At 40.9% G+C, this 20,841-nt stretch overlaps 1 protein-coding gene across 1 annotated transcript in view; it reads right to left on the reverse strand.

Moving 5' to 3' along the window:
* LOC114660816 (docking protein 3-like) overlaps positions 1-7,225 on the reverse strand; it is a 70,413-nt gene extending 63,188 nt beyond the window's left edge. Inside the window, exon 1 of the mRNA XM_028813730.2 lies at positions 6,732-7,225. Within this exon, the coding sequence (XP_028669563.2) occupies positions 6,732-6,788 (57 nt within the window). The 5' untranslated portion in view covers positions 6,789-7,225. The remainder of the gene's footprint in view (positions 1-6,731) is intronic.
* Positions 7,226-20,841: the final 13,616 nt, after the last annotated feature.

Genomic DNA, 20,841 nt, shown 5'->3' on the forward strand with positions numbered 1-20,841 from the left:
ACATGCAAAAGAATAAGAAATCAGGAAGGGGGCAAATAGTTTTTCACACCACTGTATTTAAGCATGAGGCTATGCACGCCTCAAGCAGAAGGCAGTATGGGGTTGGATCCCACCAGTGTTTTAAGTGGGGGAAAAACGTTAGGGGACACTGCAGTTAAAGCCGATGTCACATTAGGCGAGTTCTAGGTTATGTCAGAATTGACTACTGCTGTAACTGATCTCATGGCTGGATCAGTCGAAAGCCTTGTCACATTTAGTAACTGCATGCCAACAGTGTGCTGCCTGACAGAGCCCATGCTGTAAAAAAGGTATGCACATATGGTGATTTCAGCCACAGTCTCTGCCTTTTTTTTCATTCTGCTGTTGTATGTAAAACAGGAGAAAATCAGAAAGAGGAGCTTCTCTTCTATTTGTGAGGTCCAAAACACCCGCGTTCCTGATTCCAGGTTGCTATATTCTATGCAGAATACTTGACTGGTTGTCAGCTCTCATGCCCACAAGCCCAGCTCTGCGAACAAAGACAAGATCAAACAGTTTTGATTTTGCTGGAGTAAGTTGCGGAGTGGTATGTCACAATACACGAGTGACTCCTAGATTATGTAAATTAAGGCGATGACTGAAAATCACTGGAAAAGTTGTGTAATTTGGCATGACAATAATACTCAGCTTTTAGCTATGAATGTGGGTTCCATCAAACAGTAACTGTTTGACAAAGGAGCTTGAGGAATAATAAGGATCAACATGCTAAATGTTACTCAGTGAGTTCTTACTCATTCACTCGTATACTCATTTTTAATTCTAAAGAGCCACATTTTAAAATAGAGTAACTCAAGACAAGTGCAATAAAATATATCCCAAATATAAATCTGTAAAGAATTTGTTGTTGATCTGGAGTGAAGAAGTAGTAAAACCTTTACAATGAGTGTTAGCTGTACAGCTGCAGGGCGCTATGACAGGAAAGCCCCTGGATCACTTGTGCCATCACATGGCCCACTACGTACAGTATGTCGCCTGTGTTTCCATTGAGACCCACGGTTTGAGGTCAGGAAGGGCTCTTCGAGCAGCTCAGCATGGCGTTATCGATGCAGAGAGGCCTCTTGTCACGTGGGTTTTATAGACTTACAGCATAGCTTGTATGGAATACAGACATCTATAATATATGAAGAGAGACACTAAGCAATGCCAGCATCAATGTGGATTCTCTGACTTTAACTTTGTAATAAATTTTACAACTAATCGGTTAGCTAACAAGCTTTTTCAGTTATTCTTCTCAAACTGATCTGAGTTTCCACTCAACTGTTTTATCTTTTTTGTTCCACATTCCAAAATCCTTTGTGTGAATATGTGCTTCCTGGTTTCTGTTTTGAATTCTATCATGAATTTATATAATGTGATATAATAGAGTGAAATCTCTTAATCTGATTCAGAGTCATGGTGGCCCAGAGTCTGTCCCAGCAGTACTGGGCACAAGACAGGGAACTGTGCTGGCCAGGGCACCACTCCATCAGAGGGGCTACACACACACGCACAGGGCCATCTTAAATGACCATTTAATCTAACCAGCTTATATCTGGGGATGTGGAAGGACAAAGAGAGTACTGGAGGGTAACGTGAGAGACATGAAGTCCACAATAAACAAAATAAACAGGATTTGAGCCTAGGAGCTGAAGCAATGAGGTGAAAGGACTATCCATCACATTGCAATATAGAGAATGAGAGAGGAGAGGTTGGGAGCTAGTGTATGGAAAATAAATAAATCCACAAAATAAAAAAATAAAAAATTGTTATTTTTTGCTCACCACCCAAATACAATACTTGGTGGAGTGACCGTTAGATTTGGGTCACCATGCTGTTTGAAATGGATTGCACCAACACAGCACATGTAGATTTGCCAGCATTTGTCCTCCTACCAGAAATGTTCAGATTTCCCACTGCTGGACTCCCCCATACACCTTCAACTGGATGTTACAGGTCTGGGTTCTGTGATTGTCCCTGCTGCTTATTTTTCAACCCCCTTGTGTTTTGGCTATGAGCTAAGGTTCATTGTCATGGTAAAAACTATGTGTTGTTTGAAATTTCACTCACAGAGCCATAGGCCTTCTGCAAGACTATGTTTGCATTTTGTTCCATGCACCAGCCCCCACTGCACACCATTTTAATAGGTTTGGTTTTCTTTGGGTTATATACACTGTTGAGTTTACTGGCTATTTATAATCCCAATTTCCTGGTAGAACATGGCTTCGGAATCTTAAACAAGCTATTTTGCATACATCAAACAATGCTTTGTTTCTTCATGCCATTCTCTCATTCACCTCAGAACAGCAAAGCACTTTGCATGTGGTTATGATATGTGTAAATCAACCACACGTAGGACATTCAAAGTTGTCATTGGATTCATGGTGGCCTCTCCCATCAGTCTGCTTCTTAGGTCAAGCTTGGTAAGAGACCTTTATGGAGCCACACCTTTCACTTCTTAACATTGGTTTTAATGCATTTGAAATCTTTTAATATCTATTTCTATTTGTGCTTCAGCTGTCATTTGAAAAACTCTTGTTGCCCAACTTTACTTGGAAATGTAGTGCCCAACCAAGAATACCTTACAGGAGTTATTAGCGTTTAATTTAAAATGCAAGGTAAACCAGCTAGGCCATTGTGTGATCTGAAATGCAGCTGTCTGTGATGTAGCAATGGATTGTGGAGATTGTGCACAGCACAAGGGCCTACGAGCTTGGGGGGTCCATATAAGTTAAAAACAAAATGAATAACTTAAATCAATTGCACAGTTCATTGCGTTAATAATTCACAGTTTCATTGACATGCTTGCACCATCACCAGGCAAGTCCAATCCAATCCATGATGATATTACGTATTTGGCAGGTGTACAGTTTACATGAATTTAAACTTCGGTAGTTCGGAGGTTCAGAGCCTAATTGAAGGCACAACACGTCCTAGTCAGTCCACCTTACAGAGAAGTGCACATTCCCAAATTTGGGGACCTTTGGCGTGCTGTAGCGGAAGGGAATGTAAGAAGTTTTGAAGGACGTCACATGAATAGTGTAAATATACATTATTATCGTAAATAATTGTTACTTTCGTACTTTGATTTGATGTCAACAGTTTTCGCAATTCAAACTCGTAAACTGTAAATCATAGCAATTCTGTTGTTGACTTATTGTCCCCGTTAGTTGGCAAATGCCGAATATTAGAACAATTTGATGCTTTTTATATTCTTGCCAAACAACATCATGTCGGCCAGCAGCAGCAGCAGATCCGGCAAACATTATAAGAGTGGTGTTGCTAAACGTAAGGCACGCCTGCAACAGGAATTGAAAAACGCGAAGCTTACGAGATTTCTACCTTTCTCAAAATTGAGCGGTGACTGAGAATGCAGATGCTGGTGAATCATCGCAACGGCCGCAGGCAGGTTATGCAGACAGTGCAGCGAGTGAAATGGTTTCGATACAACGGCTTCAGATCAGGTGCTATCTGCTAAAACCGTTAAAAATGGAGAAAGTACTAAAGACAAACAAGCAATATATATGACCAAGAAATTTCCCACCGACAAGGCAAATTTCTTGGAACCATTGACACCTGACTTTATGATGTCTATTTTCTCTGAACTTGTGAAAAAACAGGTCGATTGTGTAGTACTGTAGTATCCTGTCAGCCGGTGTTGTCATTTTAATTTGTTACAAATTGAAATGGATTCATTTTATAGCACAGAACAGTTTCTACCATACATTACATTTTAATCATCATCTTTCACAAAGTTGTCTTGGAAAACCAAGTGGGTCCACATCTTACATATATGTATGTACTACTACTACCCACATCTCCCACACTCCATTCTCATATTTTATTTTTGTTAATTTACAGCTGCTCTAATAAAGCGATTTAAAAAGTTATTACAAATTCCATTTAGAGAGCTGGTTTGTTTGTCACCAGCGTGTGTTCTGATAATTACGCGGTTGTGGACTGGGCCGGATTAAGACGAAATTGAGCCTGATGCTGCAGCGCAAAAAAGGCCTATTTTTTCTCGGCATTGGTGCATTCGACACTCACCGTACAGTACATGCGCACTCAGAACGACCAAGGAGCCTTAATTGCTTGCGACGCAACTAGCCAACCCTTATTGAACATGAATAATAATAACGACGTAGTATCGTAACAACTCGAGATTGACATCAAACTGTGTAACATCAACATTCAATAGCAATTGTCTGAAAAGTGCACTTAATGCAGAAAACCTAACAATGAAATACAAAAAAGTTCGCAATTCTCTTACGAAACAGAGTAAGAAAAAATGAATTTGCAGAGACATGGGGTCACAGTGACTCAGATCAGGCTCATGGGGGTAAAAATTTGTCCACGATTTAAATTTCAGAATAGACCAGAATCCTGTCATGGATTTTAAAAATTCTAAACATCCATGCCGGGCCCACGGCGGGCCGGCTTTTAGATTTACCTTTACAGATAACCATTTAGGGCGGCACGGTGGCGCAGTTAGGAGACCCGGGTTCGCTTCCCGGGTCCTCCCTGCGTGGAGTTTGCATGTTCTCCCCGTGTCTGCGTGGGTTTCCTCCGGGCACTCCGGTTTCCTCCCACAGTCCAAAGACATGCAGGTTAGGTGTGTGCTTGGTGTGTGTGTCCTGCGGTGGGTTGGCACCCGGGATTGCTTCCTGCCTTGTAACCTGTGTTGGCTGGGATTGGCTCCAGCAGACCCCCGTGACCCTGTGTTCGGATTCAGCGGGTTAGAAGATGGATGGATGGATAACCATTTAAATAGCCATCGATTTGTACTATGCAACTAACTTTCAAGGTGAAAAATTTACTATGTGGCACTTACCGAACAATAATAAAGTGGTAAGAATCCCCAAGGTATTGCAAAAAAAAATCGCAGCTAAATTACTAAGTAAACTGTTTAATGTAAAATTGATAGCATTAACTTGAAATCTTCGGTTAACAATAAACACAACGACGTTATAGTTACGTCACGGCGCAAAGAACAATAGTAGCTGTATAATAAGTAACGCTGTGTCTAGGCTTCCGAAAGTCGGACTCCAAATTTAATTCTATGAATTATTTTGAGGTTAGTATAGCAAAGGAAAACTGTTTAGCTTCCGGAAAATTCTCGTCTGTTTTCATCTGGGCCTATTTCAGGAATGGGCCAAATGCTGCAGCATCAATAGCACCCACCGTAATCCGGCCATGGTTGTGGACACCACTGCCCAGCCAGCACCTAGGATCTAGTTGCAAATAATTTACTAACAGTTAATGCTAGACAGGCAAGCTAGCTAGCTACACCACAGCTGGCAACACCTTAATGTGCTTATTACCACAACGGATACTGTCTTGTTACTTATCTTGATTATTGTTTTTACATATTTTAAAAATATTGTAAATTTTTGCTTTTCATGCGATACTCCAGTTCTCCTCTCATATTCCAAAGTAATGAATTATTACCTAAAGTGGACCCTCTAAATAAATATATATAGTAGGGTCAGCATGCCCAAGTGCGTGTGTAAGTGTGCCCAGATCAAATGGCAACCTACCCAGAGATGCCCACTGCTTTTGAGGATGGACACCCAGTCCCCGCCACCCCATACTGGAAAAGTGGGTTGAAAATGGACGGAGGTCTGTTAAGTGAAGGTTATAGTCATCTAATTTAAATTCAAAATGAAACCGGGTTTATTTTCTCAGGCTATTAGGAGTCACTTGATAAAAATAAAGCATTAAATTGAAAATCAATACTGCTATAGGTATAAGGTTTCGCTTAGGATGACTATTTAAAATGCAAATACATTACATTTAAAATCAGAATTCATATAGTTTCAGATGGTGACTCGCGCCTTTTTGGCGTTTCTTTCATTTATCTATTTTATTTTTTCTTTGTCCACAAAACACCTCTCCATCGAAGAAATGATTGTAAGAAGGGCATCAAAAACAATCGAAGATGACATCCGTCCATTGTCTGAAGCCGCTGCTCTGTAATACAGAGTCGGCTAGTTCGGACTTCGGGAGCAACGCTAGAACCAGCCTTGGACGGGACGTCCAGTATTCTCTCAGACACACATTCACAATAGTTGTTGCTATTGGTCAACGGGATGTAGTCAGTGCAGGATTTACGTATAAGCTACACAAGCTATAGCTTAGGGCCCCCGCCTTCTTGGGGGCCCCCAAAACAAATTGTCCGAGTGAGCAATTGTCATATATACTTAAATATACAGCATTATTTGTCCCATGTAGTCGTGGTAGGCATTTCACTCATCCATCCATCCATCCATGCACACATCTGTTTATTTTAGGTTAGCTCTGTTCCACTATAACATTGCGGGAGCCGACGCCTATTTAGGAAGCATATCGCACTCGGTGAAATCTACCCTGGACGGGACACCAGTCCATCGCTGGGCATGTTCTGTTGAAACAGCTTGCACTTTTAAGAGGGATAAATTTTAAACTTTATGTATGTATTTGCATCAGAATAGATTGAAAAACAAATTATCTTGCACCCGATTGTTGATCTGTATTATTTTGTGTAAACGCGCTGTAGCCTAATAACGTTTCATTGTAGTTTCCAAACACAGCACATCACCGCACATGTGGGAATCGCACGAATACACTCGGCGCTACGAATTAACAAAAAGCAACCCTACAAGTTTCCGAACGTTCTTAATCAGAGCGGCTTACTCATCAGCTTTTCGAGAGTTACCGATCGCTCTTGTGAAACTCACCTTCCCAAAGCGAACCACCTGCGTATGGGACACCCCTTCCATGACCGCCTTCTCCATAGCACCGGCGTGGCTCGGTTAGGTTCGATCTCAGCACATGGCAGCCTGTAGACTTCTCTCAGTGAGCCTCAAAATCTTTCAGAGGTCCCTGACGTTTTTCTGTTGCACTGCCTGTCAGCAGCTTCTCTAAGTAACAACCGTGGGTTGCCTGCCTACGCTTGTCGGAAGTGAGTGAAACTAAAGCGACGGGCAGGGCTGTAGCATTCATGTGACACCAACACGGAAAGCATGTCTGTTAATTAGGTGAGCAGGAGCGCCCCCAAACGGCAGGGTATCTCCACTCCACCGTCAAATCACTAAAGACAACCGTAAACGTGCACAAAGAGCCGTAAACTTAAAGAGACGTCTGGACTAAAATAAAACTGCACTCTCTGAAGACTGAGAAACAAACACCTCATAGTTCCTCATTTGGCATTTTTCCTTAAATCAACAGTAAATCCCAGTGTCATCTACAAAAGTGAAAAAACGACTCTGGAATGTTGGCTTTAGAGGCAAAGTTTCAAACAAAAAGCCATATCAGAAACTGTCAAATAAAAAGAAAGGGTTAAGACTGGCAAAAAAAAAAAACAACAAAACACCGACAGGTGACTGAAAAAGCGCATTATGGTCAGCCTCTTGGAATCTTTTCTCTGTTGTGACTACACTGGGATTTGGTGTGTACTTAAGGAAGCAGCCAACTGAGGACATTACCTGTAAGGCGTTTGTTTCTCAAACTACAGACTCTGATGTTCTTATCTTCGTATGCAGTTGCCCATCAGGACCTTCCCCCTTCTTTTCTTTTTCCTAGTTAGATTCAGGTTTCCCTCTTCTCTCATGTCAGCAATACACACCTTTGCATGAAATCTTCAGTTTCTTGGCAATCTGTCACAAGGAATAACCTTCATTCTTCACAAAAACAACAGACTTACATGTTTATTGAGGAAACTGTTTCATTATGGACATTTTTGAACCCAGAGCTGAACTTAAGGAATGTCAGTACCTTGAAACCCAAGTGAACAGAATAATAGGTTTCAGCGGTGCTAATGCAATTACAAAGGTTCCTGTAATTACCAATTGGAATTTATGAATGACTAATTAAGGATGAGCGAACAGTTTATTATTAGAACACAGTAGGAATGGCTGCTGAAAACAGTGCTTTGCAGTCATACAGATGCATCTCAAAAAATTAGAATATCATCCATCCATCCATCCATCCATTATCCAACCCACAATCCTAACACAGGGTCATGGGGGTCTGCTGGAGCCAATCCCAGCCAACACAGGACGCAAGACAGGAAACAAACCCTGGGCAGGGCACCAGCCCACCGCAGTAGAATATCATCGAAAAGTTAATTTATTTAAATAATGCAATTCAAAATATGAATCTCATATATTATATAGATTCATTTTGCTGATTATGGCATACAGGTAATGAAAACTCAAAATTCAGTATCTCAGAAAATTAGAATATTACATAAGACCAATAAAAAAAAAAAGATTTTTAATACAGAAATGTTGGCCTAATGAAAAGTATGTACGCACTCAATACTTGGTTGGGGCTCCTTTTGCATGAATTAGTGCATCAACGCGGCATGGCATGGAGGCAATCAGTCTGTGGCACTGCTGAAATGTTATGGAAGCCCATGATGCTTTGATAGTGGCCTTCACCTCGTCTGCATTGTTGGGTCTGATTGTCTCTGATCTTCCTCTTGACAATACATCTATAGGGTTTAGGTCAGGTGAGTTTGCTGGCCAATCAAGCACAGTGATACCATGGTCATTAATCCAGGTATTGGTACTTTTGGCAGTGTGGACAGGTGCCAAGTTCTCCTGGAAAATGAAATCAGCCTCTCAATAAAGCTTGTCAGCAAAGGGAAGCATGAAGTGCTCTAAAATTTCCTGGTAGACGGCTGCGCTGACTTTGGATTTGATAAAACACAGTGGACCAACACAAGTAGATGGCATGGCTCCCCAAATCATCACTGACTGTGGAAACTTCACACTGGACCTCAAGCAACTTGGATTCTGTGCCTCTCCACTCTTCCTCCAGATTCTGGGACCTTGATTTCCAAAAGAAATACAAAATTTTCTTTCATCTGAAAAGAGGACTTTAGACTATTGAGCAATAGTCCAGTCCGTTTTCTCCTTAGCCCAGATAAGACGTTTCTGATGTTGTCTCTGGTTGATGAGTGCCTTGACATAAGGAATGCGACAGTTGTAGCCCATGTCCCGGATACGTCTGTGTGTGGTGGCTCTTGACGCACTGACTCCAGCTGCAGTCCACTCCTTGGGAATCTACCCCAAATTCTTTAATTTGCTTTGCTTCACAATCCTCTAAAGGCTGCAGTTATCCCTGTTGCTTGTGCACCTTTTTCTGCCGCATTTTTTCCTTCACTCAACTTTCCATTAATATGCATGGATACAGCACTCTGTGAACAGTCAGCTTCTTTAGCAATGAGTCAGCTGTCTTCCCCCATGATCGTGTGGCCTACTGAACCAGACTGAGAGACCATTTAAAGGCTCAGGACACCTCTGAAAATGTTTTGGGTTAATTAGCTGAGTGCAGTGTGACACCATGAGTCTACAATATTGAACTTTTTCACAAAATTCTAATTTTCTGAGATACTGAATTTTGGGGTTTCATTAGCTATAGGTCGAGCCCCAGGTTAACAATGACCACCACCAGTACTGTTAGCCAACAGGGTGCTGGCGGAAATTAGGCTACTGTTGGCCGAAGAAGAAGAAGGAGACAAAGAGGGGGAGACGTGTCCGGAGGCAGGAGGAGAGGAGGAAAGTAAAGAGAGTGGAACTGAGGGTAGGAACTTTGAATGTTGGCAGTATGACTGGTAAGGGGAGAAAGTTAGCAGATATGATGGAGAGAAGGAAGGTTGATATATTGTGCATGCAAGAGACTAAATGGAAGGGGAGTAAGGCCAGGTGGATCGGAGGTGGACTCAAATTGTTCTATCATGGTGTGGATGGGAGGAGAAATGGGGTAGGAGTTATTCTGAAGGAACAGTATGTCAAGAGTATTTTAGAGGTGAAAAGAATGTCAGGCAGAATGATGATTATGAAGCTGGAAATTGGAGGTGTGATGATGAATGTTGTTAGTGCATATACACTGCAAGTTGGGTGTGCAATGGGTGAGAAAGAAGATTTTTGGAGTGAGTTGGATGAAGTGATGAACAGTGTACCCAAGGGACAGAAAGTGGTGATTGGAGCGGATTTCAATGGGCATGTTGGTGAAGGGAACAGTGGAGACGAGGAGGTGATGGGTAGGTATGGTGTCAAGGAGAGGAATGAAGAAGGTCAGAGGATAGTGGATTTTGCCAAATGGATGAACATGGCTGTGGTGAATATGTATTTTAAGAAAAGGGAGGAACATAGGATTACGTACAAGAGTGGAGAAAGATGCACACAGGTAGATTACATCCTATGCAGTTGATCTGAAGGAGTTTGAAGACTGCAAAGTGGTGGCAGGGGAAAGTGTAGTTAAGCAGCATAGATGGTGGTCTGTAGGATGACGTTGGAGATCAAGAAGAGTAAGAGAGTGAGGGAAAAGCCAAGGATCAAATGGTGGAAGTTGAAAAAGGAAGACTGCAAGGTTGAGTTTAGGGAGGAGGTGAGACAGGCACTGGGTGGCAGTGAAGAATTAACAGACAGCTGGGAAACTACAGCAGATGTAGTAAGGGTGACAGCAAGAAGGGTGCTTGGTGTGACATCTGGAAAGAGGAAGGAGGAAAAGGAAACCTTTTGGTGGAATGAGGAAATACAGGAGAGTATACAGAGGAAGTTGATGGCAAATAAGAAGTGGGATAGTCAGAGAGATGCAGAAAGACAAGAGTACAAGGAGATAAGGCTCAAGGTTAAGAGAGAGGTGCCGAAGGCTAAAGAAAAGGCGTATGATGAGTTGTATGAGAGGTTGGACACTAAGGAGGGAGAAAAGGACCTGTACTGACTGGCTAGACAGAGGGACTGAGCTGGGAAAGGTGTGCAGAAGGTTAGGGTGATGAAGGATAAAGATGGAAATATACTCACAAGCGAGGAGAGTGTGTTGAGCAGATGGAAAAGAGTACTTTGAGAGGCTGATTAATGAAGAGAATGAGAGAGAGAAGAGGTTGGATGATGTGGAGATAGTGAATCAGGAAGTGCAATGGATCAGCAAGGAGGAAGTAAGGACAGCTATGAAGAGGATGAAAAATGGAAAGACCGTTGGTCCAGATGACATACCTATGGAAGCATGGAGGTGTTTAGGAGAGATGGCAGTGGAGTTTTTAACCAGATTGTTTAATGGAATCTTGGAAAGTGAGAGGATGCCTGAGGAGTGGAGAAGAAGTGTACTGGTGCCGATATTTATGTGCAGGACTGCAGTAACTACAGGGGAATAAAATTGATGAGCCACAGCATGAAGTTATAGGAAAGAGTAGTGGAAGCTAGGTTAAGAAGTGAGGTGATGATTAGTGAGCAGCAGTATGGTTTCATGCCAAGAAAGAGCACCACAGATGCAATGTTTGCTCTGAGGATGTTGATGGAGAAGTTTAGAGAAGGCCAGAAGGAGTTGCATTGCGTCTTTGTGGACCTGGAGAAAGCATATGACAAGGTGCCTCGAGAGGACCTGTGGTATTGTATGAGGAAGTCAGGAGTGGCAGAGAAGTATGTAAGAGCTGTACAGGATATGTATGAGGGAAGTGTGACAGTGGTGAGGTCTGCAGTAGGAGCGACGGATGCATTCAAGTGGAGGTGGGATTACATCAGGGATCAGCTCTGAGCCCTTTCTTATTTGCAATGGTGATGGACAGGTTGACAGACAAGATTAGACAGGAATCCCCGTGGACTATGATGTTTGCTGATGACATTGTGATCTGTAGCGATAGTAGGGAGCAGGTTGAGGAGACCCTGGAGAGGTGGAGATATGCTGTAGAGAGGAGAGGAATGAAGGTCAGTAGGAACAAGACAGAATACATGTGTGTAAATGAGAGGGAGGTCAGTAGAATGGTGAGGATGCAGGGAGTAGACTTGGCAAAGGTGGATGTGCTTAAAGACTTGGGATCAACAGTACAGAGCAATGGGGATTGTAGAAGAGAGGTGAAAAAGAGAGTGCAGGCAGGGTGGAATGGGCGGAGAAGAGTGTCAGGAGTAATTTGTGACAGATGGATATCAACAAGAGTGAAAGGGAAGGTCTATAGGACGGTAGTGAGACCAGCTTTGTTATATGGGTTGGAGACGGTGGTACTGACCAGAAAGCAGGAGACAGAGCTGGAGGTGACAGAGTTAAAGATGCCAAGATTTGCACTGGGTGTGACAAGGATGGATAGGATTAGAAATGAGTACATTAGATGATCAGCTCAAGTTGGACGGCTGGGGGACAAAGTCAGAGAGACAAGATTGCGTTGGTTTGGACATGTGCAGAGGAGAGATGCTGGGTATATTGGGAGAAGGATGCTAAGGATAGAGCTGACAGGGAAGAGGAAAAGAGGAAGGCCTACATGAAGGTTTATGGACATGCAGGTGATGGGTGTAACAGAACAAGATGCAGAGGACAGAAAGATATGGAAGAAGATGATCTGCTGTGGCAACCCCTAACGGGAGCAGCCGAATTTATTGAGACGCACCTGTATGTGAATAATTAATTAATTAATAAATTAAAAATCAGACAATAACCATTAGAAAGACTAGTAAAGTCTAACCTGTATTTTTAAATCAAATCAATTTAATGGTATCTTGATAAAAAAAGGTATCAATTTCTGTCAAAAGCATGTAGAGGGGCCTGAATTGCCTTGAAAGCTTGCATATTGTAATCTTTTTAGTTAGCCAATAAAAGGTGTCATTTTGCTTGACTTCTCACTAGATCCATAATGGCTAACACAGTACAACACCCTAGTCCTACTGCCAAAAGCATGAAATTTCCTGGGTGTGTCCAAACTTTTGACTGGTTCTGTATATACAGGGGTGGGCAAAAGTAGGTTTATAGTTGTGAGTTTATTCTTGTATTATTATTTATTTGTATTCTTCTTAAAGCTATTGAGTTAATAAAGCTATCGTAATAGTCATAACCTGCTTGTGTTTTTTCATGCCTACCCCGTATATATATTATTTATCTTATCGAAATTATTAGTATATAGGTATCTGCACATTTATTTGTTTTTCATTTTATATGATCTAAATATTGTGTGCAGAATTTAAGAAAATTTACTCATTAATATAAACACAGTATGCACTGTCGTTGAAAACTAAGTAGAGATCATTGTGGACACATGTCTGTTTTTAGACAGGATTTCATTAAATGTCAGCTTAATGAATGGAAAATGTCTATGCCTTTTGATAAATTAAAAATCGCATTTTGCAGAGGCATGATATACACATGAATTAGCTGAATTGAGGATAACAACAGTAAGCATGAAGTCACAACAAAGTTCATTTAACTGGAGACAGGCAACCATGAGCAGGGCTTACCTCATGTAAAGTCGGACATGGGTGAGCTGCCATGAAGCACAATTGTGTCAGTCGTTCAGTTTGTGCTGCACATATTCATGTATGAGGTTTCCTTCTCCTGTCACATCATGTCACAGCTTCCTAGGCCCATACAGGCACAATGACAAGACAGGTGGCAGACTGTGCCCTCAAACAGGAGTCCTGCAAGCTTCCATGGGAGGTAACAGAGACCTCAGTTCCTACTTGCACACTCCAGTGATGTGTGTATGGCACACTAGGTAATAACCTGGGCACATACAGGGCAGTGTGGAAGTTTTCATATTTTACTGTCATACAACTTTTAATCACATTGAATTTAACGTGGATTTCTTGATGTTGATCAATAGAAAATGAATTTTTGGTGTCAAAGTGAAAACAGATCTCTGCAAAGTTGTCTATATGTATTCCAAACGTAAAACACAAAATAAGCGATCACTTAAGTATTCATTCACTTCAAGTCAGTGTTTAGTGGATGCACCTTTGGCAGCCATGACAGCCTTGAGTCTGTGTACACAGGTCTCTATCAGGTTTGCACATGTGGACACTGCAGTTTCTCCCCATTATTCTTTGCAAAACTGCTGCAGCTCTGTTGAGCTGCATGGGGATTGTGAGAGAACAGCCTTTATGAAGCCCACTCACATTTTCTCAAATGGATTGAGATCTGAGCTCTAACTTGGACACTCCAAGACATTAACTTTGTTGTTTTTAAGCCATTTTTGTTTAACTTTAGCTTTCTTTATGCTTGAAGTGATTGTCTCGCTAGAAAACAAATCTGTTCCTGGGGTGCAGGTTGCTTGCAGACTACATCAGGTTTTCCACCAGGATTTCCCTGTATTTTACTGCATTCATTTTCCCTTCTGCCCTCACAAGCACTTCCAGGGCCTGCTGCAGAGAAGCATCTGAACAACACAATACTGACAGAAGCATGCTTCATAGTGGGGATGGTGTGTTTCTGGTAATGTGCAGTGTTTGGCTGATACAAAACATGGTGTTCAGACTGATGGTCAATCAGCTCAATTTTGGTTTCATCGGACCATATACCTGATTTGAGTCTCCCTTGTGCTCTCTGGCAAAAAGTCTCTGCATTTTTTATAACAGTGGCTTTCCCTTTTCCCCTCTCCCATAAAGGTCAGAGTGGTGTAACACCCAGGCACAGTCTCTCCAGTCTGAACCACTATAGCTTGTAACTCCTTCAGATTTCCCACAGGTCTCTTGGTGGCCTCCATCACTAGTCCTCTTCTTGTATGATCACTCAGTTTTTTTTGATCAACCAGTTCTCGTCAGATTTAAAGCTGTGCCATACTATTTCCATTTCTTAATGATTGACTTAGCTGGACTAAAAGAGATATTCAGTGACTTGAACATTTTCTTGTATTAATGCCCTGACTTGTATTTTATAATCACCTTTTTCACAGTTTCTTGGACTGCTCTTTTGTCTTCATTGTGTAATTTATGCCACCATATTGACTCATCACAAGTTGGACCTTCACGTTAAGGTGCATGTATAGTGCAATCAGTTGTAACCCCAAATAGGTGAACTCCATTGAACTTATGATGTGACTTCTAAAACGCACTGGCTGCACCAGTGATAATTTAGGTGTGTCCTATTCATGTGGGTGAATATTTGTGCCATCAATATTTTGTGTTTTGTATTTGTAATTAATTTAGACCACGTCACAGAGATCTGTTTTCACTTTTTTTGTTGATCAGTGTTAAAAATGCCAACTGAAATTCAGTGTGATTCAATGTCAGAAATAAATGCAATAAAATGTGAAAACTTCCAAAGGAGTGAATACTTTCTAAAGGCACTATATGGGAGACATACAGTGGTGTGAAAAACTATTTGCCCCCTTCCTGATTTCTTATTCTTTTGCATGTTTGTCACACAAAATGTTTCTGATCATCAAACACATTTAACCATTAGTCAAATATAACACCATGTTTTTGCCATTTGTGGATAATGGCTCTCACTGTGGTTCGCTGGAGTCCCAAAGCTTTAGAAATGGCTTTATAACCTTTACCAGACTGATAGATCTCAATTACTTCTGTTCTCATTTGTTCCTGAATTTCTTTGGATCTTGGCATGATGTCTAGCTTTTGAGGTGCTTTTGGTCTACTTCTCTGTGTCAGGCAGCTCCTATTTAAGTGATTTCTTGATTGAAACAGGTGTGGCAGTAATCAGGCCTGGGGGTGGCTACGGAAATTGGACTCAGGTGTGATACACCACAGTTAGGTTATTTTTTAACAAGGTGGCAATTACTTTTTCACACAGGGCCATGTAGGTTTGGATTTTTTTTTCTCCCTAAATAATAAAAACCATCATTTAAAAACTGCATTTTGTGTTTACTTGTGTTATATTTGACTAATGGTTAAATGTGTTTGATGATCAGAAACATTTTGTGTGACAAACATGCAAAAGAATAAGAAATCAGGAAGGGGGCAAATAGTTTTTCACACCACTGTACATGAAACCAGAAGGTGACCAAACGGCTATGAAATTGGTGGATTTGGGGGCTACATACATTAGAAGGTAAATGACATGTTGGAATGAATATGAAGGCGCTGCTAGAAGAAATAATAACACATGTTCCTCTGGTAACTATGTACTATTTTTGCACATTTATTTTTAAAATTGACATTTATCATTACAACTGAGTGGGGAAAAAGAATGAGAGAAAACACACTGAGCTGGAAAAGGATTAAAAAAAGTAAGTGCTTTAAGTCAAGCAGAGATGTGGACATATTGTCATCTCAAAGCCTTGAACTCAGTTTGAAAAACAGCCTATGCCCAGGGTGAGTAGGGACGCACAGAATTGCATCAGTCCTATTTCTTCAGTGTTTAGTGTATATGGTCTCTGTTGTGGGAAGAGTTGAGCGAGTGATGTGCTGTGCCTTCTTCACTACTTTTGTAGTGATCGGTTTTCCTGATCACCACAGTGATCCCTCTTGTCAGCACAATCTCAACGGTGTGGTAGAAGCTCACCGGTATTTGTCTCTGCATACCACGCTTCCTTGAGCACCTGAGAAACTGGAGGTGCCGTTGTGCTTTTTTAAATGATGATTTTGGTGTTTTGTGACCAGTTTAGGTTCTCTGAAATGTGAAGACCTAGAGAGTTGGAAGCTATCCACATTCTTCACCACTGCACTGTCAATGCAGTTTTGTGAGTGGTTCACCTGCCCCCTCCTGAAATCCAGAATTATTTCATTAGTTGTCACATCAACAACACCTTGAATATAAGCACAGTTAGCCAGATTGCTAAAAGACTAGTGGGTTTCGCCCCCTGCTCACTTCGCTCGCAAACCCCCTGTTCTGCGTTACACACTAGCCACTTCGCGTCTCTGCCGCAAGTGAATGTGGATTCACTTTCAGCAAACAACAAATCTTTTAATTCTCGCGGATACATCTCTTCATTGGGAAGAAACACTACTTTTCCCTGATGGCAACACAAATTAGACGATCTACAAGTCTCCGACTTAAAAGTTTAAATCCGAACAATATATTTGATCTCTTTTCGATGTTCCGTCATTTCACCAAGTAATAATTTCTGTTTGTTTGTGCTAATCCTATCTCTGAAAAAGTCACGTGTCATCCCAGGATTTTTTTTTTATATAATAGAGAGATAAGTTTGCTATTGTTTCAGGTCAAAGTTATTTCTTCACAAAAATGTGTTCTAAAGTTAAGTGTTTTCTATAAATTTAAAAAAACGTATATCTTACCTACTCTGGCACTTGACAATGGAGGCTATGGGGCAGTGAGGAAAAACTTAAAACCTTACCAAATACAGTATGTCAACTTTTCAGGCCAAGACAGTTAAAGTATTGACCCATGTCTCACAGTTATGTATAAACTATTTTACAAGGTGTATATCTATAAATGTTTAAATAAAACACCACCAATATTATGAGATTCAGCCATGAAAAGTCGACCAGCCATGCGCAATCACTCAGCACTTAAGTCTTCCTGTACAACAACCTTTCATGGTGCGTGGTTTCCTCCCGAAAAGCCAAATCACAGTAAAGGCTTCAGGCCACATGGTTGGTTTTGTTATGATTTACTTCTGTATTTACACAAGAGCTCACACAAGTGAATAGAAAACATATCCACACCACGAGAAAAACAGTACCAGGAATATGAGATAAAATGATTATTTCCAGACCCATTTTGCTGTCACAAACATGCGTTGGAAACACAGAAGGTGCTATATATACAATGTTTGTGAAGAAATTACTCTGACTTGAAAAACATTTCCTTAAATCTCCTGACAGTATGCAGTCTCATCGTTGTTTGTAATGAGATCAATGACTGTGGTGTTGTCAGCAAATGTAATGATATGATTAATGTCAAATCTGGCTCTACAGGCATAAGTGAATAACGAGAACAGCTTTCAGCTCAGACAGCAGTCTTCTGGAGCTCCAGAGTTCACCTTCAGTGGTGATGACATTTTGTTGTCAGTTCTAACTATATGAATTCTGCCTGTTAAATAGTCCAATATCCAGTTACAGAATTAGGCAGGCACAGCTCTCAAAGCCTTGAATCCGCGCTGTTGTACTGCTGCTTGAGTTTGGCTTTATACAGTAGGCCTTTTAGCACACCTTGATACTTGTACAGTTCTTTATCACCAAAGATAAAGGCCATTTTCTGCTCTCTTAGTCTGTCACTAATATCTCTGCTGAACCATGGTTTTAAGTTGGGGAAAACCCAAATTATTTTAGAGTTATTTCTGCAGACTGATATAGCCTGTCACAGTCCCCTTGCACTAACTTATAGCTGCTTCCTCAAACAGGTCCCAGTTTGTAGTTTGAAGGCAGTCCTTTAACTGTTGCTCTGCCCCAGCTGACCACTGCTGAACTTTTTAACAATGACTGGCTGTGTATTTAATTTCTGTTGGTAAACTGGCTGGAACAGAATAGAAACAGTAGTCAGACTTGCCAAAGTGAGGTTTAAGACTTGTCCTGTACGCATCAGAAAAAGTTGTGTAGCACTGTATTGCAGTGTATGGTAGGAAATGGGATGTGCGGATGGCATTTTTTCTTTTTTTTACCACAATAATGGAAATGCCACACATATTGATAAAGCCAGGGTAGGCAGTGTCAGTCCTGGAGGCAGTTTTTATTCCAACCCAGTTTCTTACTGCTTAAGTGACATTTTGATGTTTTTGTTTCTGAGTGGTGTTACTTGTTAAGGTTTCCCACCCTTAATTGGTTATTTTGGTCTTAAACAGCTGCATTCACAGTTTTTAATGGCTCCTCATTAGCAATAAGATGCAAATGACAGAGGAGCCATCAGTTCTCCATCTAACTTGTTTCCATTTAGACCTGTGCAGATTCATCATGCACTATTTGGTTTAATAAAATACTTAACGAGAAAAATGTGACAGACTTAAAATTAACAGTTTTCAGCTTCATATCATTTGGATATCCTTGGAACGAAAAAAAACCCCACGATATAAGAACCTAACATTCCTGACTAACAAGCCATAACATTCAATAAGGTCCAAGATTGGCAAGGATTGGTTTCTAATTAAGCAATTCGGTTGGAACAAAAGCCTACAACAACTGCGGCCCTCTAGGACTGACATTTCCCACCCCTGGAAAGTGATCACACAAGTGTACCTAACTTTGAAGCAGACGTGCATACCCACCCACTCAAATGGGCTGTGTTCCAAAACAGAAATAACCACCATTAAATTGTCTGCACAGCTAGCTTAGACTAACTTATTTTCCCCAGGGCTCCATGATGTTTTGTGAGGCCAGCATGACATCATTGATCTGTAGCATGCATGTTGGGTAGAGGTGTCATTACCCGAATTGTGCTACCTGCCCGATTTGCATTGTGCATGCACATGTACTGTAAGCATACTCCCCCTCCCACTTTACAGCACTGCCTGATCTACTTCTCACATGTGTGAATAATTTACAGTATATACACACTTGATGTCACTACCTGATCAACATTCCAGCCATATTTGAACCTCACATCTGTTTAAAATAATAAAACATTGCAGTATTTTCATAAGAAAGGTACATTAGCTGACCATAATGAGAATATAATGAATATACTTCATTGCTCAGCATAGAGTCATTGTACATTGTGTCTTCACTGCTGGATTATGCATGTTATACTCCTCACTATGTAACACAGATCAGATAGTAACAGGGACAGCCCCCAGAAGTGTACAACGATGATCCCTTGCATTGCAGGTTCTGTGGGTGTCTGTTAGCCATAGTGATTGGAGCTCAGGAGACACAGAGATAAAGCACTCCGAGTATAATCTTATCTCAAGGAGGCATGGTGGAGTAATGATTAGCACTGCTGCCTCAGCACAGGTCATATTTTTGACCACAATAAACAGTCCAGCACAACTGGCAGATACTTCCTTAGCCCTCCAGCACACTTTAAAGACCACTGGCACCATTACAATCCACTCAAACCTACATATAATTTTCCCCATTGACTTCGGTGTATTTTGCTGATATTCCTGAATAGTTATTATCTAACCCGCTTGTACTGAATAGGGTTGCGGGGGATGCTGAAGCCTAACACAGCAAGCATAGGGTGCTAATCCATCGCAGGGATGTTCCTGGACATTTCCACATTTTTCCCAAAACTCAATGCAAAGTGAAGTCAGTGGAGTTCGCTCATCATTAAAAGAGACCTGTGCACTTAAGGCTGTCATGTCTGCCAAAGGTACAGATCCTAAAGACTGACTTGAGTGGGTGAATACTTATACAATCACTTATTTTTTGTTATATATCTGTAATTAGTTTATGTCACTTTAAAGAGATCTGTTTTCATTTTGATGTTAAGGTGTCATTTTGCTGCTGATCAATACCAAAAAGGTGAAATTAAATCCACTATGAATCAATGTTTTACATCAATAAGATGTGAAAATTTCCAAGGGGGTGAATACTTTTTATAGGAGCTAGTCAGCGACTGTAATGGTGTAATAGACAGTAAGTATGTTATTGGATTCCAAATTCTTTTTTCCGTGGTTATTGCAGGTCTCCTTTTTAAATCAGTAGTACAGGAAAAGCAAAACATAAATAAAACATCTGTATTTTCATGTAAAATGCATGCAGTTAGTTTGAACATTTAAAACAGCAAACATTTCTGGCTATGTAATAAACACTTAGGCAAAATGTACTGAGGAAGAAATAAACACGGTACAGGAGGTACGATCAAACTACTGTACACCAGCATATACACATGGGTATACACATTCTGTCCAACCAGCAACCTCCTGATAGCTCCTGTAACTTAATGCAGGGAGACTATGAGCTTTTCATTAGTCTAATCAAATGACATCAACTTCTTAATCTTTCAAGTCCCATATTGTGTTTGCTTTTTTTGTGTTTAAAAAAACACAACACAGCAACACTAAATTGTGCTTTCTATTTAAGAGTGCCATTCAGAGTTTCATTTCCAGAAGCTACAAAAATAACATATTTACTTAGAAAAACAACTTCCCCTTTCCACTGCTCACCCATGTGCTTCTGAAATCAACTGCTATATACAAGTTAAGACCGTCTTATTTTTCTAAAATTATAGGCGATAAAGTAGGAAATACAGGAGTATTAATTACAGGGTGAGTAAAAATTATGT

Source organism: Erpetoichthys calabaricus, chromosome 11 (genome assembly GCF_900747795.2).
Source record: "Erpetoichthys calabaricus chromosome 11, fErpCal1.3, whole genome shotgun sequence".
NCBI lineage: Eukaryota > Metazoa > Chordata > Cladistia > Polypteriformes > Polypteridae > Erpetoichthys > Erpetoichthys calabaricus.